The sequence below is a fragment of the Puntigrus tetrazona genome, chromosome 15 (assembly GCF_018831695.1).
Source record: "Puntigrus tetrazona isolate hp1 chromosome 15, ASM1883169v1, whole genome shotgun sequence".
In the NCBI taxonomy this organism is placed as follows: Eukaryota; Metazoa; Chordata; class Actinopteri; order Cypriniformes; family Cyprinidae; genus Puntigrus; species Puntigrus tetrazona.
In genome coordinates, this window is record NC_056713.1 from 22,182,063 (window position 1) to 22,208,635 (window position 26,573).

At 38.1% G+C, this 26,573-nt stretch overlaps 2 protein-coding genes across 2 annotated transcripts in view; one reads left to right on the plus strand and one right to left on the minus strand.

Moving 5' to 3' along the window:
- farsb (phenylalanyl-tRNA synthetase subunit beta) overlaps positions 1 to 1,134 on the minus strand; it is a 7,865-nt gene extending 6,731 nt beyond the window's left edge. The window contains 3 exon segments of the mRNA XM_043258722.1: positions 1 to 55; positions 373 to 428; positions 999 to 1,134. The exon segment at positions 1 to 55 is cut by the window's left edge and continues 100 nt beyond it. Coding sequence (XP_043114657.1) covers positions 1 to 55; positions 373 to 428; positions 999 to 1,056 — 169 coding nt within the window. The 5' untranslated portion in view covers positions 1,057 to 1,134.
- Positions 1,135 to 1,485: 351 nt separating this feature from the next.
- Positions 1,486 to 23,039, plus strand: scaf4b (SR-related CTD-associated factor 4b). Its single transcript, XM_043258716.1, has 19 exons — positions 1,486 to 1,655; positions 2,272 to 2,355; positions 3,044 to 3,088; positions 3,176 to 3,337; positions 3,440 to 3,569; positions 4,831 to 4,982; positions 5,801 to 5,896; positions 5,987 to 6,072; positions 6,163 to 6,226; positions 6,749 to 6,904; positions 7,514 to 7,584; positions 7,664 to 7,878; positions 8,189 to 8,289; positions 8,868 to 8,981; positions 9,450 to 9,606; positions 9,730 to 9,824; positions 21,036 to 21,180; positions 21,551 to 21,613; positions 22,015 to 23,039. The coding sequence occupies exons 1-19, from the start codon at positions 1,620 to 1,622 to the stop codon at positions 22,476 to 22,478; spliced, it is 2,436 nt and encodes an 811-aa protein (XP_043114651.1). The 5' UTR covers positions 1,486 to 1,619; the 3' UTR covers positions 22,479 to 23,039.
- The last annotated feature ends 3,534 nt before the right edge of the window (positions 23,040 to 26,573 follow it).

Below are 26,573 nucleotides of genomic sequence, written 5' to 3' on the forward strand. Positions count from 1 at the left end.
CTCCTTCTGCCTTCTCATCTCCCTGTTCACGGCTTAAGATTTCCTTCTCTGATGTCTAAACATTGACAGACAGAAAAAAAACAATCACATTTTTTTATTACATTTAAATGTATATGTATATATATATATATATATATATATATATATATATATATATATATATATATATATATATATATATATATATAAATAAAATCAATGACTATCAGCCCAAACTGGCCTTTGTTAAGGTGATTTTTCCTTTAATTATATTAAAATATATAGATTTATATTTTTCCCCATTTTGTAATTACCATAACATACGCGAGCGTGTATAAAAATACATAGATGTTATAATTCCTTCAAGGCAACAAACACAGTTATGTTACTTACGATTTCGTCCAACTCGAGGCCAAACTCGAAACATAGTTCATCAAATTCTTCATCAGCTAAAATGTGAAAAGAAAATAAATATATATATATATATATATATATATATATATATATATATATATATATATATATATATATATATATATATATAATATTTAAACCCATTCGGAGTCGCATTATGATTGCGTCATCAATGAGCTTCCAATTTGACATCTCAGCCTTTTTAATGAATGGGGAAGAATAAAAACTGCATTACAAGACATAAAGCATTACAGTATTCGAGAAACACCAGACTAAAAAAATACGTATTAAATATAAAACAAAGTATTCACTGAATTCGGTAAAAAATCTCGGAATGATTTGAATCTGATGCAATCGCTGCGACACACCGCAGAAATGTATTTCAAATTGGTTTCGAGTCTCAAACCTCAAATCCGTTCAGTAATGATGAGATGAATCAACAGAATAAGTGATCTATAAAACGTAATCATTTTTTGTTCAGATATTGCTCCATCGTATCCCCATATATGCAGTCTCACACACACACTCTGAGAACGTGTTCCCTGTTAACAACACACCCGCGAACGCGCTCGCTTTTATAAAACACATAAATATCAAACGCTTACTGTATTTCTGTCCCAGAGCTTCAAAGAGCAGATCTCTCTTCACGCTGACTGTCGGCATGGTCGCAGCTGATCACCGGGGTCTGACCGGATACGGAGGGTGGAGCGTCACAGGAAACCCACATTTCAAAATAAAAGACCACATGGAAAAGGCCTAGGTTTAAAAAATAAAAGTCCCACCTGGACACTTAAAAATTCAGGTAGACGTGACATACACGCTTCTCAGATATCGAGGGATTATTTTAATAATTTTTAATTAATTTGTATTTTATGTGATTTTTTTAAAATTTGCTATGCATTTATTTATTTAAAAATGTTCGGGACGGGGATATTGGCAGATATCTGTGTTAAAATATTGCTAAAATAAATTAACGAATATATAATAATTTTTGTATATAATTCTTTTGTATTATAATGTGTTTTCTTGTCATGTCGCTAGAGTTGTTCTCCGGTCCGCGGCGCGGCGCTGTCTCCCCGCGCGCTCATCACTCCAGTGTTCGCGGAAGCTTGTGTTGAGTTTCTCACCGTCTATCTCATGCGGCCTCCTGTTCTAAAATCCAGTTTACACATGTTTATTCTGGTCCGGGAGAGTATATACGAAGGCATATTGAGTTAATAACGCCCATGGACATGGAAGCGGTGAACACCTTTAACGGGGAGGTGAGATTTCGCGGTTTATTCGCCGTTTAACCGTTAGCCGAGCGCGCGCGACAAGCAACTCCCAAACAATCCGTTTATGTCTGTTAGATGGACGAATGTCATAGTTTTTCTTCTTTCGTCTGAATATTGTAAAGTCAAATTAAACCAGAAATACCGTTAAACAAGTGAATACTGGTATGGGTTAAGTTAGTTTGTTTAGTGACCTTCCGCCCGTTCGTTCGGTCAAACTGCGCATCGTTGAAAATTTGTTTCAGCGCTTAAAGCACGTTTATGGTTTATAGAGGGATTATTAAAGGCATACATAATGTTTTAAGGTATATAATGTAGTTTTTGCCCCGTTTGTTGTGTTAGGACGGAATATAGAGAGAATTGCGATGGCGCCCCCTATAGAGTCAGAAAGCTGATCAACTTTATTGACGATTTAATCAAACGCTATAAAGGTTTTCAAAACAGAGATTTCTTTAAGATTGTTATGAGGATAAATGCGTGTTTCAGTCGTTTTTCTATGTACTAGGTTTTCAGGTTAAGTTAGCCAGTAAAGTTTTGCATGTCGTGGACATTTCGGTGTCCGTTCTTTCTTGGTCTGCATTTCTTCATCCTCCTTTCTACCCCGTAGATGCTGTCCATGATGGACATGACTCCCCCGATCTCTCGAGCCAAAATGATGTCCGTAACCAAAGCGGGAATCAAAGCTATCAAGGTAAATCAGGACAGAAATGAGAAAGGGAAGGGATTTTGATCAATTCTGAAGATTATTAAAGTACGGTTTGAATTGCGTTCCTGTTATTTTAAGTCCGCAGTGGTTCTTTTATCTAAAAATGGGTTTTAAGAATTTGTTTCGCAAGCGCAATCATACACCGATTGTGTTTAAAGGACAGTTCACATTAAAACGAAAACTTGTTGAAAATTAAATCAACCTCATTGATCTTCTGCAGTGAATGGGTGCCGTCAGAATGAGAGTCCAAAAGGCCGTTTTAAAAACATCAACATGTCTCAAGTCCATCAGTTAACATCCTTTGAAGCCAGAAGTTGCAAACGAAATTCATCAAGACATTTTTTTGTACTTTTTTAACTTAAAATCATTGTTTCCTGGCTAAAATGCAATACATCTATCCATAATGTTGCTTTCTGCTTTCTTAAAGCACAGATCAAACACAGTTTACAAGTCAAATATGACACCCCTTCATTTTATACGGTAGAAGAGGAATACTCATTTAAGTCCACTTTTCATGTTTTGTCTGTTTATTGAGATTGATAGTTCAACCTTTTTTTTATTTCTTGTACTTATTGGTGTTTTGACATTCTTTGACCGCACTTTAAACACGCAACACTTGCGTTTTTCCTATAACATTTTGTCTTTCTTTTTTGTGATTTATTTGCTCCGTTAGCTTTACAAGCACGTTGTTCAGATCGTGGAGAAGTTCATCAAAAGGGTACGTAATAAACGCACCGACGTCCTTGCACTGATGATCGCCGACGGAAGAAGGTTTAGATTGAATGCGTTTCTCTTTTTCCACCAGTGCAAGCCAGACCTGAAGGTCGCCGGTCTCTACGTGATCGACTCAATTATCCGGCAGTCGCGTCATCAGTTCGGCACGGACAAAGATGTGTTCGGTCCGAGGTTTTTGAAAAACTTCACTGTTACGTTTCAGAACCTTTTCCAGTGCCCAGCCGATGATAAGGTACCGGATAATTACATCCAGTGAAATGAGAGTGAGCTGTTTCTGTTTCTGTGCCGGTGTGTTTTATTGGTGGGTGTTTTTTCATTTGTTGTTGAAATGTAGGGGAAGATAATGCGCGTGTTGAATCTGTGGCAGAAGAATGATGTGTTCAGCATGGACATCATTCAGCCGCTGTTAGACATGGCCACGGCTCCTCTGCTGCCCGTTGTGGAGAATGGAATCGCGGCCGGCGGTAAATGAGCATGAGAATTAATTGGCTTGTGTCGTTGCGCTTTACTTTTGAGTCGAAGTAGTTACGCTTGCACTACCGTCCAAAACCTTTGGGATTTCTCTCCAAGGCTGCATTTATTAGATCAAAAATATAGCAAAAACTAATATTGTGAAATATTTTTTATCGGTCGAAATAACTGTTTCGTGTTGTAATGGGTTTTAACATGTTGTTTACTCCTTAGACGCAAAGTTGAATTTTCCGCAGCATTACTCCAGTCTTCAGTGGTGTCACTTTAATTTTTGTGGAAATCATCCAGATGATGAATTATTTAGAAATATTTTTAGAAATTAGTTTTTTTTTTAATGAAAGGATTTTAAATGCACTTCGCGTCGGGCAGTTCTTAGCCTTCACATTGTACATTTAAAATCTTTTAGTGCAAGGCTAGCTGTTGATCGTCCCTTACTTATTCCCTTAATTGTAATTGCGATTATTAATTACAATCATCACAATTGCACTGAATGATGTTTATACCATTAGGTTCTTCTGGCTCGCTCCATGCTTTTAGCTGGATTACAGTACCGAGCTTGTTTCAACAAAAAAAATACAGCGTAACTTTTATTAACAAAACAGATACAAATACACCATGCTATGTGCCTTTATGCAAAATAACAAATAACTTAAGTTCAAGTAGGTATGCAGATATTTTAAAAGGTGCTTTTGCATTTAGTTTTTCCCTCATCTTATTGTCTTTTTCACCTCACTCTTCTTGTTCGTCAGCTCGACCCGCTCTCCTTGAGTGATGGAAGAAATCTGTCATTCATTTGAGCAGCCATGTTTAGTTTTTTATCATCTTTTCTCTCACCTAACTAAATGATTTTATTCAACAACAAAAAAAAAACAGCAGCGTGGCCAGCACTGTCTGTTTCAGCAAGCCATATTTTTCGATTAAAAATAAGCAAACTAAAGTCAAGTAAAAGATATAATGTCTTTTCTATAGTATTAAACCTTAAATGTGAACTATACATCAGATTGGTTTCCTTAAAATGTTCAGAGTATTATAATGCAATACTAAAAGTAAATTAAAAAGAACTTAAGCACACAGAAGGTGGATTTTAAATGACTAATTGCTGCTTTGAACAATTCTGTAATTGTGGCATGCATAATTTTAATTGCGATTAGAAATTAAACTCTCAAGCGCTCAGTCGGTGTACTTGGTTACTTGGCTGAACTGTTACTGAAACTGTATCCTGTTCAAACGAGCAGTTTCCCTGTGTTTTCGTAGTGCCTCCAGCCGTGCCAGTGGCAGTGGAAACGGCAGCGCCAGCGCTAGCACCGGCGCCAGCGGTTGAGACGGCAGCGGCCCCGTCCTCCCTTCAGAACCCAGTGGCCCTTGCTGCAGTCGCCCAGCTCCTTCAGGGCACAGGGGGCATCGAGGTGAAACAACACTCACTGCACTCGAACGCGGCTTACTTTGTGAAAGACTCGAATATTTGAGTTACAGATTATTGACCGTAAGATATGAGGAGTACAGATTAGCGATTGTTGAGAAAATGTCATTTTTAATTCAAATGATTGTTTCTTTGCAATTATTTGTGAAATTAACTATCAGTTTCTGAGTGAAACTTGTTCTAGTTATAATTATTATTATTATCGTTATATATAACGTCAATGAAATGTGCTGAAATTTGCATTAGCAAATGGAAGTTTTACTAGTGCAGTGTTAACTTTTATCAAATATAAATAAGATGATTACTTTAATACAGTTAATTGCAAAGGCATCATTTCTGAAATTATTTTAAGCTGAAGTATTAAAATTACTAGACCTGAAGCTGCAACACCGATAAATTAAAGCTATACAGAATTATACAAAAAGTCCAATCATAATGTAAAATAAAAAATGGTAACACGTTACAATGTGTCATTTCTTAACATTAATGTATTAACTAACACGAACAGTGCATTTATTAGTCTTTTGTTAATGAATGAAGTTCATTGTTTATTCATGTTCCTTCACAGTGCATTACTTAATGTTAACAAACACAACTTATGAATTAATGCTGAAATGAACACTAAGACTAATAAATGCTTTAGAAGTATTGTTAATTCTTGTTAACTAATGAACCTCACTGTAAAGTGTTAACAAATAATGTAATAGCAGTACAATATTATTTACATAGTATTGACACAACACTGCTTGTGCGGTCACTGAAATATTTAGATTTTTGATATTTAATGTGCTATGTTTGTGTCAGTTACAGCAGCTGATCCAAACTCTCCAGCTGGCCGGAGGGGTGGGGCTTGCTCAGCCCACTGCCCCGCCCCCTGAGAAGAAACCATCATTAGCTAAGGTAAGCGGTCTGAATAGTTCAGTGTGTTGCTTGACAACCATTCTGACACGACACACACGTCCTTATATATCGGTTTCTGGTTCGACTCAGTCTCTGCTGGAACGATTTGATTATGACGACGACCCTGAACCTGTGGAGGAAAAGACCGAACCAGCCCCTGCTGCTCCCATTACCATGTAGGACATAATAAACTCTCATTCCTCTCTCTTTACATAGTTAATATTTTTTCCCCCCAAGTATTTATTTAATATTGTCATTGTTTACAGAAACCTCCCACCAGAATTACAGCAAGCCCTACAAGCTCATCTTCTCAGCCAAATCGTTAACCAGGTATACACTTTTTTGTTTTTGATGGCTCCTGTGGGAAACAGTCCTCAGCTTGCAAGACATGCTACCTGTGCAAGCAAGGGTCCGGGTGTTTTCAGGTGCTGCGTGATATTAGTGGTACGGCAGCAACTTTGATTATCACGCCGGAATGAGAGTATAGTTCCTTGTCATATCAGCCTGGAAAACCACAATTGTTCATTTAACGTTGGGCTTAGTATGCAATATAATCACAGAAGAGTCAAGTTTTAAATAAGAAAAATATTGAGACTCTTTGAAACTCATTTTTGAATGCGATGCTGCTGGTCTAATTTAATTCAGTGATCTACGTGAAGCTAGTGCTGTCGCCAGACCTGGAGATCGGCTGAATGGATTAAAAAATTAAAACGCTCAACTTTATTAAGAGTTGAAAAATTAGCCTGTTTCCAGAAAAAAGTGGAGTGTTCCTTTTAACGAATAAGGACATGTCAAAAAATAATGTGAGTTATTCATTATAATTAATAATACAAAGTGTTTGTTCATGTCCAGACACAGATGCAGGGTCACATGGTGTTGCAGGGTCAAGTGCTGCCCCAGGATCAGATGGCACCTCAGGAGTTCCCAGCGATGGTTCAGACCCAAATACTTGATAATACTCCTCAAGTCTTTTTTGAGAGTATCGTACAGCCCAGTACAATGCAGCAGGTATGGAGCATCATCTCTGCACCTTTACCAGATATGTTTGTCTAATATATGTTTAAAATGTCTTTTTTAACATTTTGTTAATTGTATGCCTTGTATAATTTATTCAGAGATTCCCATGAAATAGTCTTGATGCTATTTGCCCCTTTGAAATCAATTATTAATGTTTTTTTTTTTTTTTTTAATTCCATTTAATTTAATTTCCCTCAATTCTGCTCATTGGTCACATTTTAGTAATGAAAAATGCATCTAAGCTGCTACAATTAAGCTTAATTGCAAAATATGTCAAAAAATATGCAAAATAAATTTTTTTTGCTGCATTTTTTTTTTAAATTGTGTTGTCATATATAATCTTTTTTTAATATCAAACAGGTGGTAATCAAATGATCCCATAAAACATTAACAATTTAATAAGTCTTTAAAAATGTAAGATTTAAATAGGTGTACAGTCCTACATTTGATTTATTCATCCAATATTTGTGGAATTCCGTGACATTTCGTGTTATACTGGAAATCCCATTTTTATGAATGTCCTGCTAAATGCTAAATTTAGGGCCACTCACATCACTGAGGCTAAACTACGTACGATATGTCTCTGAATCATCATTTCAGGCTTCAGTTGAAAGCGAGCGCTTGCTGCCTGATGGGAGAGAGCGAAGACACGGCAGACGGTCGAGATCAAGGTACGTTTGAACGAATGCTCTTGAATCGAAGGCCTCTTAAAAGATTGCGGTTTAGTTTCTGATTGTTGTGTCTCTCCAGATCTCCACGGAGACGATCGTCATCGCGTTCGCGAAGGTCGCGGTCCGGTTCGCGTTCCCGCCGAGAACGGTCGAGGTATCACCGCACGCGTTCCCAATCCAGAGAGCGGCGAGGCCGTTCCCCGCGGGCCCGGTCAGAGGAGAGGAGAGACAGGGAAAAAGACAGAGAGCGGCGACAGAAAGGACTTCCGCCCATCAAGAAAGAAGCTCTCAGCGGTAAGAACACAACCAGGGGCTGCAGATAAGAATGGGCCTGAATGGCTAAATCAAGAACTTTTACTTGGTTTTTATGCTTTATATAAACCAATAATTAATGGCTCATCGTTAGTTTAATCTAGTCAATGTAAAACCTGTTTTTCTATTTTTATTACTAATATAAGATTACTCTATTGACACAATAATCAGTTTTACTTGATTAGCAATCACTAACTATGGCTCTAGATATGTCTTTTTTACTTTTCCTTTTTCTTCTTATAAATGTTAGGCGTCACCTTATTGTGTTGTTCTCATATACTTCTTGTTTTAGTGTGCAGTACTACATTATGGATAGGACAGCTGGACAAAAAGACTCAGCAGCAGGACATAATGAGTCTTATGGAGGAGTTTGGACAGATCGAGTCCATCAACGTGAGTAAAGATCAGTCATATCAATGAGCATCACTGTAAAAAATTTTGGGGTCAACATGATTTTATGTAAAATAATATAACTGAAGTCATTAGCTGCATTTCCATTGCCATTTAAATTGCGCACAATTAAAATTACTAATTGAAAATACTCGATGCACGTCAATTTCTCAAATAATCAGCATCATAGTAGAATGATTACTTATAGATCATGTGACACTGAAGACTGGAGTAATGATAATGAAAATTCATCTTTGATCACTGGAATAAATACAATTTTGACTCTTCTGACCCTAAACTTCTGAGTGAGCATTAAGGCATCACATGTAAACAAGTCAGTCCCAGAATGCATTGCATTTTATGTGTATTGAAATATGGTTTTCCACGTGTCGTTTTTAAACGTTGTACATGAGAATCAGATAGGTCTCTTACATATTTCCTTTTCAGTTAGGATGCAAGGCTTCACCCTGGATTTTGAAACAGAATAAATGTGAATCCAGTATGGTCTATTTGGATGAATTTTGCATTGGTATCTTTTTTTAGCATGTAATTACAATTAAATAAAGTTGTTTCTGTTGTAGATGATTCCTCCCAGAGGATGTGCCTACATTGTCATGGTACACAGACAAGATGCCTACACAGCCCTGAATAAACTCAGCAGAGGGGTTGTCAAAGTCAACCAGAAAACCATTAAGGTACCTTTTCTTCCTGTCGGGAAGAGTTATTATTGATTATTACATGTCTCTCTTGGATACGTATGCGCTTTTATTCAAACCAAGAGCATAAGCAATTTCCAACAATTTTGATAGAATAAGTTTTAGTATAAGCCAGGTTAGGAAACAATGCTTGACTCTAAATGGTTAGTCATAGCATTCTGTGGATAAATATGTGTAATAACAATCTGTATAATTATTGCTTTGGAAGTCAATTTACTACTTGCATTCTTTCTCATATAAATATTTAATGGGTTAATGGGTAAGTAAGAAGCTAATTTTGATATCTTTATCATTTTATTTCTGTGAGTAAACTTCTACTAGACAACTTTTGGTTAGAAACATCTATTCTTAAACCAGTTACGAAGTGCTTGGTAACTTTCTTCGAGATTTTATGCTTGCATTGAATCTATTTGTGGGCAGTTTTTTTGACACGTTGTCCTTGATCAGATCGCGTGGGCGTTGAATAAAGGCATAAAGACGGACTTGAAGAAGTTTTGGGACGTGGAGCGGGGTGTCACGTATATCCCATGGGATAAAGTGAAAGCCAGTGATATTCGAAGTCTTCAAGAAGGAGGCTTGCTGGATGCCGAAACACTCAAACCAGGTAAACTGACACGCATGGCTTTGCTTCAGCTTCTAGTAGTATATTCTCTAGCAATGTCGTTTTTAAGGACTTGAATGTATGTAGCATTTGTTTTTAAAAACAATTTTAAAATTAAATTTCTAGAGTGGAAAAGTGTTGTGGCCAAACCGGCTGTGCCAGTAACAGAAGGACCTGAAGGAAAACAGGAAGAGGGAGCTGCACTACCAGCGGTATCACAGGTAAAATACGAGGGGTTTCCTACAGAGCTCCTCAAGGGTGTTCAGTGTCTCGGTCCAATTTTCTGCTCTCGTTTCGTCACGTCTTCGGCACATGGGAGGCAAACAGTGTTTCTGTGTTCTTTGCTTTGCACTGACGCTTTGCTGGTGCATGGTTGCCAACATTTTTGGCAAATGACGAGCCATAGAGTACAAAATAAAACAAGGTTAGTGTCATGACTGTCTAGTTTCTTTCCGTGTTTCAGTGGCATTGCTTTCGGTGACTGTATTTGTCACAACACGGTCACGGCTGTTTCCTAGAAGAGCTGTTTTTCGCACAAATGCGTGTCTTCATGACGGTTGACTTGTTGCACACAGTCCGAAAGGCTCTTCTAAGTCTGTCGTACATTGCTTTTTAAGAAACTTTTGATGCTTCATTGAAGTTGTTTGATGTGACTTACAAATGTTTTGTTACTTTGATGCTTAAAGCAGTATATAACCCCCAAAAAAACTTTAATTGCATTCAGGCCATCCAGGATGTAGATGAGTTTTTTTACATTTAAAAAAAAAAATTAAGAAATGTAGAATTACATCACTACCTTACCAAATGAATGCTCTGCTGTGAATGGGTGCCGTCGGAATGAGAGTGCAAACGGCTAATAAAAACAATACTGTTTCCGTCCATCAGTTAGCATCTTGTGAAATTAAAAGCTTCTTGTTTGTTAATATAAGAAGCAAATTATATATAGTCATCAGCTACTCTGACGGCACCCATTCACTCTGATGTAATGCTACATTTCTCCAGATGTTTTCCCATTAAGAATCAAAGTCGTTTTGAAATGCCTGTCAGTGAGAGACTTTTTCGAAAATATTTTTTTTTAGGTGAACTGTTCCTGTTAAAGATGCACGGATGCAAATGGTTTTACTTGAGATCAAAAAGTCAGTTTTTACTAAACTGAATTTGCAAACTTCAGATTTGACCCAAATTCAGCTAAACAAGAAACGGTGCGAAAGCGTTGAGCAGTAAATGGAAATAACACGTGGAAGCCTAAAGAGACGATGCACTATTAATTGTCTTTTTCACAATTTGTTTCTTATGATCTTGACATGAAAACAAATTTTCTTGACAAAAAGTTTTAAATATAACCGTAAGCAGCTGCCTCCATATAACTTTTAACCAACATTTAACGCCTGTCATTCACATGTAATAAGCCTTAAATAGCATAATTTCGTTGCTTTATAAACGCACACAAAGAGAGTGCCTTTATAAATAAATGAACCTTATTAGATGAATTTAAATGTTAATATATTTGCTGTGAACACAACCCGGGTGGGCTGTTTCTCTTCAGGTGACGGTCTCGGACCATTAGAAACAGTTTGTAGATTTATGCCGTATCTACAAAAGCGGTGTTCACTGGTACCTCACGTGCATGCACTTAATAACACACTGAAGCTCATAGAAGTGGCCAGGAACCGAAGGTTTAGGAATCACGTTTAGAGGGAGACCAGACTTGGTGCATCACTGGCTGATTTAGGCAGAAGGCGGAAGAACAATTGCTGGGAAAACGCAAAAGAGGACAACAGGTGGGTTCAGGAAATATTTTTATTTATTAAAAAACACGTTAGCTTATGGCAGATGAAGACTGTATGAAGAAATAAAATGTTTGCAGCTGGTGTATTAGTAATCGTAGTAATGTAACGACGGCATCCTACTCAAATGCATCTTGTATAATTATATAATCATTTTAAATACACCTTTTCTAGGGATGGTAAACTTTCTATGTTCACTACAAGCTGCATGACGTGTTACTACACTGAAGATCCCTTTATGTAATTTGTTTTAACAAGTGTGTTAGGAGACAAGTAGTTTTTTTACACATGTGTGACTTCAAGATGGAACGCGTAAAAGGTCAAAAACGTCTCTCTAGAAGGGTAAAACTTTAAAATCACAAGCTTGAATACAGTAAAACTAAAACCTTCGTTATTGGGAAGTGTTGGGAGGAATTTGTGGGATTGGTTTTAACTGTTATTTTTGCGTGTAATCCAATGATGTTTTTGTTCTCTGTGCTTTTTAAGTATCTTTTCATTGTTGACTCTTGAATCACTCTGACCAGTTCAATCAGTGAATTGTCTGATTCAGTGATTCGCAAACATTGGTAATACTGACTGATTCGACCGACGCATTGAACTGACCTTCACAAACGATTAGTTCACGGTTGTATTTTTTTTTGCTAGTCCTGGTTTTGCCCAGAAAACAAAACAAAAAAAAAAATAACATTTGTAGATAAAAACAACATTGGCAAAGAACTCAGAATCTCAAGTTGATGACTTTATGGCAAGACACTACAGGTGAATATGGTAAAAAATATGAAACCTGTTTAAAGTCAGGCAAATGATATATGAATAAACCCCCTCTGCAAACGCATTAATTTTAATGGAAACCTTCAGACTCAAACAAATAAAGTGTAATAAGTTAAGTTCATTTTAGGTGTTTTGCATGTAGTGTCTTGCTTTTAGGGACGAGGCCTCAGTATCGTAAGGCCACCTTGCTACTGAGAGTAATGATAGCAAAGTGGCTTTCCAACAATGGGTTTTCACTGGTGTGTGGTTTTCAAACAAGTTAGACTATATTAAAAGCAGATTTTCTGCAGACGTTAGGCTCTTGGTTTAAAAAAAAAAAATTCTTCAAGCTATCCTCTCAAAAATAGCAGTTCTTTGTTGCGAGCTATGGTTTCGAAGAACCTTTAGAATCTTTCCATTGTGCAAAAGATATTTAGCAAAAAAAGGTTTTAGATTATTAAAATATCCACTTTCGTTTATACCAGTGGCTCTCAATTCCATTTTTGTATGTCTGCCTTATTTTACATCGCTGAAGTGAGTGTTGGAAATAAAGTAGACATACCAGATGTTTATTTTATTCTTTACATGACCTAATGTCCGTAAACTTCGTCGAACGGCCCAGAAGCACTTTGTTCAGACTAATGACGGAGCATTTGAAATGACACGTCAGTGAATTTGTTTTGAGAGTTCTTCTGCTGCTTTTGAATGGAATGAAATCTTCAGTATTCTCCAGTGGACTCACAAAGGTGGTGCTGGATTTCAGACGTCCGTCTGCTTTGCGGTTCTATGAAGAACTCCAGTGCTGGGAAGGTAAACGCTCATTGATTTCAGGACAGTCGATGTTAGCTGAGCTTCACTCAGCCTCATACACACGGAAAGGTAACGGCTCAATGCCAGGATGAATACAGTTTCATAGTTCTAATCTAGTTTAGTGAATTTTTTATTTTTTTTTCCCTCCCACTTGAAAATGGCAATGCATGCATTGCAACGTTTTAAATGACGTTTTGTTGTTCAGCCCTTTGGATTCAAAACGGAGTATAAAATGCGTAAACCTCACTGTTGAAACGGCAGCAAAGAGGCGTAGATTGGAGAGATGGAGCGCAGTCTCCGCTGATCTCCTGCAGCGATGTACCTGTGGAATGAGGCTTTCATACAGCGTCACCAAATGGTGATTGGTTGGAATCGGCTGGAATCATTTTGGTCGGGCAACCGGGATGATATTCTGGAGCGTCTGCTCGTTTCCTCGAAGGAACCAGAGATTTGGTAAGGTGAAATTATCTTACTTGACTACGGTCCAACCATTGGTTTTAGGCCAACTGCTTTTTTAATGTGATTTTTATACTGTAAACACAAAACATGACTTGCTGCTGATATTCTGAACATGGTTTCTGTAAAATGACAGAAAACCCTCTTGTGCCAATGTATTCAGAGTTTACTCTTGACTTGATAAATTCAAGCATCAAATATTTTTTGTTAGCGCTATTTTAATTGCGCTTAAAGACTAGACTGCGAACAACGGTTCTTAACTGACATCACTTGTTCCACGCAGAGCCTTTAACTTCAGCGGAACCCTTTTGATCTACAAAAGGTTCTATAGAACCTTTAAAATGTTCTACTTGGACACAAAAAAAGGTTCTTGTATGAACTGTTGAGCGAAAGGTTCTTTGGAGAACCAAGAATGGTTCTTTACAGAAAAAAACACTTTTGCAGGTTCAGGATACTATTCTAGTTTGTAGTGTGAACCAATGACTAATGTTTTAAATATCTTGCCTTTGGCAGCTCAATTGAATTAGGACTCAAGGAAAAGATGGTCGGTCACAGATTCATCTCTCCGCTGTCCATACCGCATGGGTTCATTGTAAACTGCACATTGACTAATTTAGCATGACAGCCAGGTAATCTGTACATCACAACCTTATAATTCTAGTTCATTAACTTGGCTTGAATAAAGAAGCCGTGAGACGTTTCTTCACAGAGATTCTTAGCACGGATAAAACATGCAAAATGGCATTTTTATAAAAGGGATCTGATTAGATGATTAAGTCCAGTTAAAATATGTAGTCGTTTTAATCTAGATTGTCAGCAGGTTCATCATGGTCTGTGACCGTTCTATTCTGTGCCCCAGAAAGGATTTTGACGTTTCAGTCACATTTAATTTAGGAATTTCATTGCATTAGATGTAAAAATGTAAAACTGGATGTCATCCGTACACAAATTATGTTGAAGCTTTTATACCTTGATTGTTTTTAATTAAATGGTCTCCTTTCCCTTTTTTTTTTTTTGTTTGTACATCGGCGAAAGTCAGACTTCTTGCCTTTTTACTACACTTTATTTGTCATGCGCTGTGGAGGGAAAAACTCAAGGTGGCAATTACCGTGAAACTATTTTTTACTCTATTGAAAAATAAATTGCTGTTATATGATGGAAAAACACTTGTAACAATTGTGTATATACAAGCACTTTTGTGGTCATGTTATCTTTTACGAACAAGATGTGTGTTCTTAATGCATCTGTAATTATGTGACTAAACTTTATCGAATTTATTTGGTCTTCAGGCTTATAAATGTTAAATCAATGGCAATATGAATATAATACCCCAAATAATGTAGTATCTTTATCTTTAGTCTAATTCATGATTGCATTACAACATATTATTATTATTATTATTATTAGTGCATTAGTGTATTAAAAATTAATATTGCCTATATTAATAGACAATTCAGTACTTATATTAAATATGCCGACACAGGAATTTATAGGTATTTCATAGCGGGTTCAAACATGGTTCATTTTTTTTTTTTTGTATATAAACTAGTTAATCTTTAGCCTTTTTGGTATTTTAGCCCACTTTAAGAATCCTGTTTAGCAGTTTAGTCACAGACGTTTTGTCTACTTCATACTAGTTGCAAATTGATATTCTCTGTAACTGAACCCAGCGTTCGTGAGTCTGAAGCAGGACGTTAAGCTCGCCTGCAGGGAGTCTCTCACCTTTGGTTTCACAGACGAGGATTAAGCCTAGTCTTAGACTAAATGTAAAGCTGAGCCGTTTCTACCGAAAGACTCGCACTGACTGATCCTAAAACAAATCGGTGCCTTTGTTTTGTCTTAAGATGCACACCAGTAATGCTTTCTTTTTCTTAGACACGTTTATAAAAAATAATTAAATGTTTTAATAGAACTATTGCCAAAATGGTTTAGACTAAGCCCCGTCTATGAAACCGGGCATTAAAGTTTATTGGCAAATGGAACATTTTAGAATTAAAATGAATATTAAAACTTGAATATGAAAAAGCTTTTCCCTCTCACTTCCAGAAACAAAGTTTGTATGACATTAATATGCTTAGGTTTATGTGTGTGTGTGTGTGTGTGGCATCTCTTTTAAACATAGCTTTCTTCCGCAAATATATATATAAAAATTTAATTAATGCTTTACTCCTAATTAGTAACTAAATTAGGTCAGTGGTTCTCAACTCCGCTCCTCGAGGCCCACAGCTCTGCACATATTGTATGGATCTCTCTCCTAATGAGCTGATGATCTAAATCAGGTGTGTTAATTAAGGGAGACATACAAAACGTGCAGAGCCGTGGGCCCCGAGGACTGGAGTTGAGAACCACTGCATTAAGTGGAGTGACTTTGTGGCCAAGTATGCTGAGCCATACTTGGAAACTGTGCTCAGCATTTAACCCATCCAAACACAGACAGACAGTGCAGTGGACAGCTGTATTGCTGTGGCGCTTGAGCATTTAAGCGTTCGAATCGGTGCTTTGCTGTCAAGGGTCTCGCCTCAGTCGTGTTAATGAGGGTGAAAGAGAGCACCCCCATCGACAATCCATGCCGGACCTGAGACTGCAGCCTTCGGGTAACAAGTCCGACTCTAAGCATTAGGTCATGACTGAATATTTTGTGATGGGAACTATGGCAAGACACACTTGTCCTCTGTTGTGGAGCGTCAATTAATGTGCTTCTCTCTTAGTGTGCAGAGCTTTGAAGAACATGCTGTCGGTGTATAATGAATGCTTTAATATGGGGAGGTATCGGAAAGATTCGAGATGGTGTGTGGATACAACTACCCTACGATGGTCCATTCACTCCTCTTTTTTCTTTTTTTTTAATATAAAGTACTCATTCGTTTTGAAATACACTGATTACCACCCAATGTAGGAGGTGATGAGAGAGTCACACGACGACCCAAAACCCATCGCAAGCATCTTTGAAATACGCTCGGTGCCATTCACACGAACACTAAACACCATCATGGTGAGAGAAACCCAAACATGCAAATAAACATGAATCCAGCATCATTACATGTAACGCGCAACCCTGATAAACGCAACTGATAAGAAAGGCAAAGAAGAAACGTCGAATTTAAAATGCAATGCAGGGAATTCTGGGAAGTTGTTTCCATGTACATTTTACAGGAATTTACCGTTAACCATTTAACAGGTTTTTACTGTGTATTGCTCAAGCCCTGATGGACTGTAGCATATTTCTGCTGTTTCTCCGCTCTAGAGCTGCTGTAGCAACGCCATCTCATAAACAATGCAGGTGTTTTGTTGTTGTGTATACATAAGGGTCTTCGTATTTGTGCATGAAAGCGGTGGCCATTATTAGCTCCGGTTCCCATAGAAACCTGAGCCTAAACCAGCCACTGTTCATGCGTGGTCATAAGCGTGTTAAAACTGCACATGCATTGGCGATCTACTCTGAAAAACAGACACTATTTAAGCGTAGGAAACAACATTTACGAGGCCGGGCGTTTCAGATTTGGTGTTACTTCGAAATATGTAACTTCATTGTGATATTCATAGTGCAGTTTTGGGGATTTCGGGGTTCCCCCATTCATTTAAATAGGACTGTTTAAGCTACCTGGAGGTGTTGTGAATATGGCTGGCGAGTGAGCAGACTTCCCTTGAAAGGGACTTGGGAGCCGCCGAGGACACGATGGGTTAGTTTTGTTTTTTGATGATAACGTGCAAAACAGACAAGAGGGTCGAGGTGAGCAGTAGCTCATTATCATTTAAAGAGACGTGCACCGAAACGGCTCGCTTTAACAGCGCTATTTTGGACGAGATGAAAAGGGAGTTGTTTTACATGACCGTTCAGGAATTTTAACCAAAGTATGTATCGGGCATTTCACAAAGACCCTACAGAATCATACTAACTAGTGAAAAATGGCCATCCCACACTACAAAAAGGAACATGTTTGTACCAAAAGGGACCATTCTGGTACCTTAAATATACTTATGTACGCTGTAGGTATTAATAGGTACAAAAGTGTGCCTTTTGAAAAGGTCCCTCCCCAGTGACCGCTTTTGTACCTTTATTTCATGTCCCCTTTAACACTGTAATTACTTCACAAGGATTTATAATTAATTTTAGTACGTTCACCAGTGCATTAGCAAGAGCTAGTGAATTAAATATAACCCGGTAGCAAATGTGACATCAAATACTGAAATGTTTAGTGAACTTGAGTTTCATTTTCAGTTTGCTCCAGTGTTATTTTTTCTTTTAAACCGTGGACGCAAACGCAGCCTGATGGTTCAGGATCCAGATCATTGACTCAAAGGTTGAAGGTTCAGTCTCAAGAAGGTCTGATCCGGGACCTGGAGAGTGTCTGAGATCTCAAGCCAGCATCAGGAAGGCGCTGTAAGTGCGGAAAACATGCTCCTATCATACCGCTATCAGTCGCAAACTACTGTACAGACATTATTATTATTATTATTAAACATTAGTGGTCATTTTGCGCTGTTTGATAAGCAAGCAAAAATACGGACACCAAACATAAAGAGGCGTTTTGCTTTTCTTTTATTGCGCGACAAATGAAAGCAATGTGTTGTAAAGCATATCAATCGTTTGATTTCCAAACACTGAATGAATTATGGGTCTGTGCTCATGATATACCACACGGTTTTCTTCCATCTGCGGGCTTGCTCAGACTTTCCGCAAGTACGCATCCATATGTACAAAATCTGCACAGAAGCTGTGAGATGTTTCAGTCTTTAGAAGACCAAATATCTTTTTTTTTAATATTTTAAAGAATAATAGCGCTAAAACTATTTTGATATTTTAAATTCTAAAGCAAACACTGGTTAAAATGAAGCATGGCGCCACTTTTTCTTCTCATCTTGATACCTAATTAAATTGCATTTAGACAGTTTCGTTGATTTTAAGTGTCTAAATAGTTATTGTTTGTAATGTATGACTAAATAGATTTTTGACAACACTTAGGCTCTGTTCATTAGTTATTGCATTAGGTGTTATAATCGAACAATTAAGTCAACTTTAACTTTACACACTATATTAACACACTATACATTTGTAACCGTTTCCATATTTTTATTTATTTATTTTCAATAATTAAACCTAAATCAATGCATGTTGCCGAGGCCCAACTCATGTTTGCAAAGTGTTTAACTGAATTGAAAACACGCACATCGTTTGTTACAATTTAATATAATCAGTGAATTAGTGGGGATTCATATCTGAATATGAACCACGCTGGAAAAGATATATAATTAACTGAACATGTAAATCCCCAAAAGAAAAGCCTAAAAGTGTTTTTAGAACTGATGGAAATAGTCTCTTAATCACCGAGTCTATTAAAAGTGGGAGTTTTGAAACGGTTTAGTACTGTTCAGAAAATTATAAAAATGCATCAAGCCACAAAATGCAAAGACATGCCACTAGATGTCATCGTTCTGCATGATTATTAGTATTTATTCTTTTTTATATATTGAACATAATACACCTACAATTTCCCTGATAAATGTAAGAATAGAAGCTTCTACGGTCAGTGGATATCTGGGATCCAGTCCATTCACCTGTGACCGAACTATTTGATATATAAATATTTGATATATAATAGTTGTATGTGTGTATTGTTTGAGTTAGCCCGTTAAGCAACAGTTTATAATTGTTTTTGGATGGACGGAGAGAAATTATTACACTAATGCAGTCACTGCGCTGTTATTTTACAACTTAGTTTTTACTACTTTAATACTAGGTGGTAATATTTCAGACAAAAAACTGCACATAAAGCTCTTGTGAACAGGCCAGGTGCCTCAAGAACTGCAGAGAGCGTTCGCTGCCTTAAGGCTGGAATACAGTACACAGATATTCAAATCTAAACAGGTTTTTTACAGCAGGCTTCAAGCCCTTGCTGACTTTAATAATGGTTACAGATTAAAACTGGGAATCTTGTATTAAGTGCTTGAGGATCACTGTGAGGCTTTGAAGTCCTTCCAAACAAAACACACTCACAGAAACGCGTTCTGCAGGAGACGCATAGCAACTCAAAATAATATGTTCTCATAATTAGCAGATTCTGCGTCCGTGATACGCTATGATTTTCAGTGAAATCAGTCTTCGGTCGGCAGGCTGGCTTTGACTTTTAGCGACGTTGTCAACATGTCCAGACTAATCCAGTGCAAAATATGTAATCTGTAATAAGTATTCAGAGGGTGGCCTAATCGTGCCCTCAGGGCATCGATGTTTCTTCATCAAATTTGGAGAAATGTAGTATGGCATCGCTTGCTCGCTAATAGATCTTCTGCGGTGAATGGGTGCCGTCAGAATGAGAGTCCTTCTCTCGTGAAGCAGAAAATCTGCCCGTTCGTAAGACACAAATCCACCATTAAGGAGATTTGTGGAGCATAATGATGCTTCCTCCAGTGAAAGAAGTCCGGCCCCTGTTGTCCTTTCACATCAAAATCCTCCAACATATTAGTTTGGATGGTTTTCATTTGTAACCAGTGCTTGATCTGTACAGACAAGACACTAGAGAAATCAATATAGATAGAGGACTCTCTAAGTGATTGATTTATGACAAACACGCTGGGTTTTCTTTAGGAGACATTAACAGATGCACCGGAGTCATGTGGATTGCTTGGTGGTGAACTATTCTTTTAAAAATGGATAGTAGATGCTTTTTCAGAAGAGCTGGCTAAAGATGATGGTGTTCGTAAACTGAATATCATCAGTCGGCACAGATTCCCACTCGCTCGTGGACAGAATGCAGTCGTGCACTGAGATGGTTTGGGTGCCGAACACGTGCCTTCAATAAGGAAGTTCTCCACGGCGTTTTACACCAACTTCAATTCCAACCTTTTCAATTCGGTTTTTGACATTTCAGAGCACGTGAGATGCCAGGGTCAGGCAACGGATCTTGCGATATCATATAAATATTAAACGGTAGTTATTTTTTATTCACGCTGGGTGCAAAAAGGATGGGCGTTTCGAGCTCTGAATGTTGCGCAGTAGCTATACGTGTAAGATCTTTACTCGTGTCTCGAATGTGTGGCTTCGGCCAAGCGGCGTTGAAGTGAAATGAGCTTTCATGCAGTGTGTAAACTATAACGTTATAGTCGTTTTTAAAACAAGTCCCAAGTCGTCGTCGACGTCAACGCGCTTTTTGATCTTCACCGCTAGGTGCTGCTTTAGTGGCGTTAAAAGCAAACACCGCTTTAAAGGAAATCAACCAAAGTTTGGACAAATAAATCGCCGAATTAACCATTTGGGAGTCGTTGAACAATGGTAAAAATGCATATTATAAGACAATGAAAGTGTTTTTTTGACCTGTTGTTTGAGATATGAAAAATACGAACCGTTCGTAACCCATAATAGCGAATATAAAATATAATGAAAAATATAAATCGTATTACCCTGCGTATGTGACGTAATTAATACTGCTTCTGCGATTGATCCCCACTTTTGATTTCAGAGCTTTATAATATATTTATTATAAGGTTTATCTATTATTTTGTGTGCAATAAAGAATAACGCAGAACGCTCTTTGCCTCCTCATGGCCTTATAAACATCAGTGTGATTTCTAAAGTCTCATTGATTGTTAGAAATGCCCTTTCTCACCGTTCCCCTTTTCTTCACTCCGTTAAAGAGCCCCTTGGTTCAACCAGTTGCTGCGCTGAATATGGTCCCAGGACCCCTTCCTAACATGTGTTTACCACCTCCATCCGTGATCACAGGAGGCTCCCCTCCATCCTTCCCTCCTCCAGGATTCAACTCCCCACAGATGCCTGCAGGTAAAGAAATTAATACCGTCATTCAAGAAGGTGCCAGTAAAGACATAATCATTCTGTTATGTTCTTCTCAACTTTCTATTCATCGAAGAACCTGTATCTTGGTTTCCACAAATATATTTGTGTGCGGTACAGACTGGAGTAATGATGCTGAAAATTCAGCTTTGCGTCACAGAAATATTACATTTTACAGTATATACACTTAGTTTAAAATGCAATAGCATTTCATAATTTGACAGTATTTTTGATCAAATAAATGCAATCTTGGTGAGCAGTAGAAAGTAATTATACAGACCCCAAAACTCTTTCTGCATTTAGATGAATAGATAGAATTGGCTTGAAATAATAACACGCAGTGTTTGTTTTTAAACAGGATATGCTCCTGCAATCCCCATGGCCTCTCTGAACCCCGCAGGTCCTCCTCTGTCCGTCACAGGTATCAATCAATAACTCGATGTACAGTTAAATTCAGCATGAAATCATAATTGGCTCATATGGAGTTATACGTGTTCCTGCTCCCATTTCACATCATTCAAATTGATTCGTATTGTCCTGCAAATGATTTATCAGCGCGCATAACTCCAAAGAAACCGTATTGTTTTTTTAAAATGTTTCAAAATGTGCTCAACACAGTGAAGGTTTTCTAAAAATGTTCTGATGCGAGACTTTCCGCCACCAAGTCGGTTGCAGATGCATAAAATCAAACCCCATCTTTATACAACTGTCCTGTTTTGTTGGCGGTCTGGAAACTGGACTTGGTTGAAGCATGTAGAAATGATGTGATAGACTCAACATGTTTGCTAAAGCCTGTGATGTTTTTGTCTTTTGCAATATCAGAAACCGCAGCCGAAGACCCTTTAGATGAATCCCACGAGTCTCCCGATTCTCGCATGGACCCGACAGGATCTCAAGCCCTCAGCCCGCCCCCTTTCAGGAGCATTCTGGGGCCCAGATCGGGGCCCCTACCACCGCACCATCCCGCGGGACTCCGCCCTCCCTTCGTGCCCCCTTACGCAAATAACGGGCCCCATACCATCCTGCCCCCTCCGGTCATGCCCTCCAGGGGCCCCAACCCCATGTATGGAGAACCCCCTGTGGGCCGATTCCGGATGCGTATGATGGGCCCTCCAAGACACGATTTCCCCCCTCACAGGCTCCCTGCGGGTCCTAGAAGAGAGGAGCCGCTCTGGCGGGATCTAGGACACGAAAGGGCCCCCGACAGGTTCGCAAACGAGTCTCCTTTTCACCGGGGAGGCTGGGGAAGGGGCGGCCCTCGCGGACGGAGTCGCTTTGGGAACTGAGTCGCGTGGAGTTTTTTTTAAGCACTGCCGGCTTCAGCCGTGACTGGACTGTGTAAAACTGAACTCTGCGTCCTTGTGAAACGGGAATACGGAGAATACATTCTACGTATTATATACGGAGTCCATATGAAATGAATAGACGCCGTTTCTAAAAGTCCACGCATGAGCGATGGAGTCGTGACACAACCAGGGATCATATATTATGAAATTCCCGTCTCGCTCCATGCGAAGTCTTCGAGGTCCGGCGGTTTTTTTGGACATTACGCTCACTAATGTTAGACTAATGTTAGAGGTGTCTAGTGTAACATGTTTAATGTAAATAGTCCAGGTTTGCACAATTGTTCTACTACGAAGAAAAAAACTGTTCAGCCAATCTTCCGTTCTGTATATTTTGGAGGCGGCATTTACTTTAAAGCTTCAGCAAGGAAGAAAAGCAGAAACGAGCATCATCTTCGCTCGGTTTTACGAAGCTGTTTTTTTACCAGACATTCTTGTTTTCCGTCTTAATGGTTTATATTAACATGCTAAAGCGAACACGAGTAAATGTTGTGGCTACTTAAACGGACTTGATGGTTTTCTTTTGTAAGGGAGAGGTAGAGGATGCAGTGTTGAGGGTTGTCTCAGAAGAGGGCGCCATCTGTCAAGATTCAGACACGAACCCTGTCAGTCTGCTAAAATAATAAAAATTATAATAATAAAATAAATGTTATATAAAATAAATATAACATATAAAAATAAAATATAAAATATTTATTTTAATTTCAGCTAGTTGCCATTTCATAATTTTTGTTTATCTTTAATAACTAAAAATAAAACTGAAGTGAAAACAACAAAATAACTTGAAAAGTTTAAGCCCAGTTATTCTAAATCTAGAATGCAGTAAAGGTACGGTTGAATTATATTATATATAAGGTTCCAGCATAATCCGTGAGTGAACAGTCCATTTAATATTCATCCGTTTTTGTAGATGTTTCTTTTTGTGTCTTATGAACAGATATTTCGCTGCAGTCCTATTAATGCACTTAGAGCCGTTTTTGTTTTAAAACACACACAATTATAAGACTGTATGTAGTAGTAATAATATATTGCTAGTACTACTATATGATTATGCTGATACTACTATTGCTAATATATTACTATTAATAATAGATTGTGTATTTAAATAATTTATTATTAGATACCGTTTTATTACTATTTCATTATATTGTAATGTCTATGTAATCAAAATATAAAAGCATTTAAAAAATGCACTTGCACATCACAAGATTAAAATTATTGTAGTAAAAAACGTAATAACACAGTAGTAGTAATATAATTCTAGTGGTAATTAAAAAAAAAAAAAGCACAATTGAATGTCTTGTATTTTATGCCATAATTTATTAGTAAATACTATTTAATTATTTTGTGATGATTATGCATGTAGTGTAATGATCCGTAATAATTTAAATTCTATCATTTTTTTAAATATATATAATTTTTACTCAACGGATCAGCGTGGTTCCAACAAGTGTGCGCGCGCGCCACGGGTACAGCGCGCGCTCCTCCCTTCAGCCGCGAGCCAAACACTGGAAGCGCGTGTGCGCGCGCGGAGCGCCGCGTCTGACAGCAGAGATGCGCTGGATGCCATGATGCCTCGCAGTCAGCCCACACGCAGGATACCGCGCGGAATCATGACAGGTATGTTCACATAATAAGGCACATTTACGGATCGACGGCGGCGCTTCGTGCGGAGCGGCGATGAGGCGGCACGAACGCTGAAGCGCGTGACTGCGGCATCACCGGAGACCGCACGTGCCGGGCGCGAAATGTTAATTGACTCGCGGTAATTGTGTTTATCCAGACCGCGCGTCTTGTCCAAAACAAATAAGGGGGCTGCGCTTAGCTTAGTGCTTCTCGGCTAATCGTGATTTGGGTTCCCGCCCTGATCAAAAACCTCTAACGGAAATTCTGTCAGAATTAGAAAGCGTAACGGAAATTTACAACGTACTACAACAAATAGGTGTTTTGGGACACGGCGTGCGAAATGCCCGCGTGAAACATAACGAAATAAAAAACTGAAAACTTTACTTTCATCCGGTAGCATGTTTTTTGTGGTTATTACGATCGTGATAGAAATCCCAGTAGGAATACTAGCTTACGATTTAGCAGTATGTTTTGGAAACATTAATGTATGGTCGTGAATCAAATAACCCTTGTTCTCTGTATAAGTTATTAGGTTGTCAAACTAAAACCTTCCTGCAACATTGAGACAACGTTACATTTTGGTTCTTAAAAAAAACAACGCATAAACGTTTTACAGAACGTCCTGTGGAAGTTCCTGTAAGGTTATCATCACACAACAACCTTCCTTCAGTGTTGGAGCGTTAGTTTACGGTTATTAAAAGCACGTAAGATTGTTCCACTATTATTTCAGTAGTCAAAAGAACCGTATGGTAACATTAAGGGAACGTTCTTGAGTCCCGTCGCGCCGTTCGTCTCTGGTAATCAGGGGTTATGCGTTGTTAAAGTCAAACAGATGCGTTGGAGATGCATCAGATGTTTGAGCGCGTCCGTGCGTGTGTCATGAATTCATCAGCAGGATGCTCAGTCGACGCCAAGGGCACGAGCTCCCCGGCGACCCTGTCCTCGAGGCCCGGAGCTCACCGTACTGCTGATTTTAGAACACGGCCGTGACGATCCGTCATCGCTTGTGCCGTTGGAGGTTTTCCTCACGGATAAGTGCGGCGAGATTGGCTTCTCCTGATGCGCGTGATGCTCTGACCCCTGCTGTATAGCATCTGGTGCATTGATGCTCAGAATACGTGCCACATGGTGACATGCGTTAGATCCTTCTTGATTTAAAAACGGATGCATTCGATTAAATGCATAAACGGTGCAAAACATTTATTTTAGCGATGCATTTCAGGCTTCAATCTCATGATGTGTTGTCAGGCCATTGCTGTTCTGTTCCGTGCTTTATTAGGAGACTGTGCAGTTTTTAATTGATTAGTAATATTTGCAATAAATTACGTTATATTGATATAGCCATCGTAATAAAATCAGCAATATTTGGCTATTTTGAGATTAGTGAAATTGCCCGATGATGTTCTCGCATGCTTTGGGCAGAGATGTTTACCACCTGGAAGTATTTTTCCGTTCATTTCTCCCGTGCATGTTTTGTTAAGGGATTGTAAACCATAAACATGGTGAATCACTACATTACTAATTTTGATTTGAAGCAAAAAAAAGTAAAAAATCTGATAAAAAGCTAAATGTTTCCTGTCGAAATATCTAGAAATTCTTATATAACAAAGGCTTTTCTATACAAGAAAAAAAATGGTCTTGTTTCAAGCATAAAAACAATCTTAATTTGTTTAATTTGTAGATGTTTAGGATGAAAAGTAAAAGTAAAAAGTAAACAAAAATTTTTTGCAGTGTTTGTCTAATGTTTTTATCTAATGTTGCTACCTCTTTTACTTAGTTTTATATATTTTAAGTAACATCCCCATTACAAAATTAAACATTTTGCAAGAAAAAGGTTTCTGAAACATTTAAAAACTGGATGTTGTGAAGCTTCAGACAACATTCAGAAAGAACGTTGATACGAAAGCGTTAGCAAAATGTTCTTAGAATGTATTTTTCATTCATATTAATCAAATTAAAAATTCGGGAGAAATATAAAACTGTCCATACATTTATATTTAAAAAGACAAATATTTGTGTGCATACTATAGAAACAATGCGTGTGTGTGTGTGTGTCTTTTGAGATTGTAGAGAGACAAACTTGTTTGGGTCATTTGCGGTGCTTTATGGGACTTTGATTGGTGAGCTTTTCTGTAAAGCATCATGGGTAATGTAGTTTTTCCACCAGAAATTCAGCTTTTAGACATGTTACCTTAAAAATGCATTGAAAGAATGTAAACGGATGGCTTCAGCGGTAGGTCTGTATTTAATGGTTTACTGGTTATCGTTAAAAATCAATTTTCCGTGGAGAAAATGAATGGAATTATTATTTTCGGAGCACAACTGTTGCACTTCATTGCGTCAGTTCCGAAATCAATTGATTGACCGATACGTTCAGGCATTTCCCAAAAGTATTGCAAGCTTAAGTAGATC

Excerpts from the sequence above, each read along its gene's own strand:
- scaf4b (XM_043258716.1), top strand. The coding sequence starts at position 1,620 with ATGGACATGGAAGCGGTGAACACCTTTAACGGGGAG. Across the intron at positions 6,905-7,513 it reads AGCCCAGTACAATGCAGCAG|GCTTCAGTTGAAAGCGAGCG; the intron begins GTATGGAGCATC and ends TCATCATTTCAG. Across the intron at positions 7,879-8,188 it reads CAAGAAAGAAGCTCTCAGCG|TGTGCAGTACTACATTATGG; the intron begins GTAAGAACACAA and ends TTCTTGTTTTAG.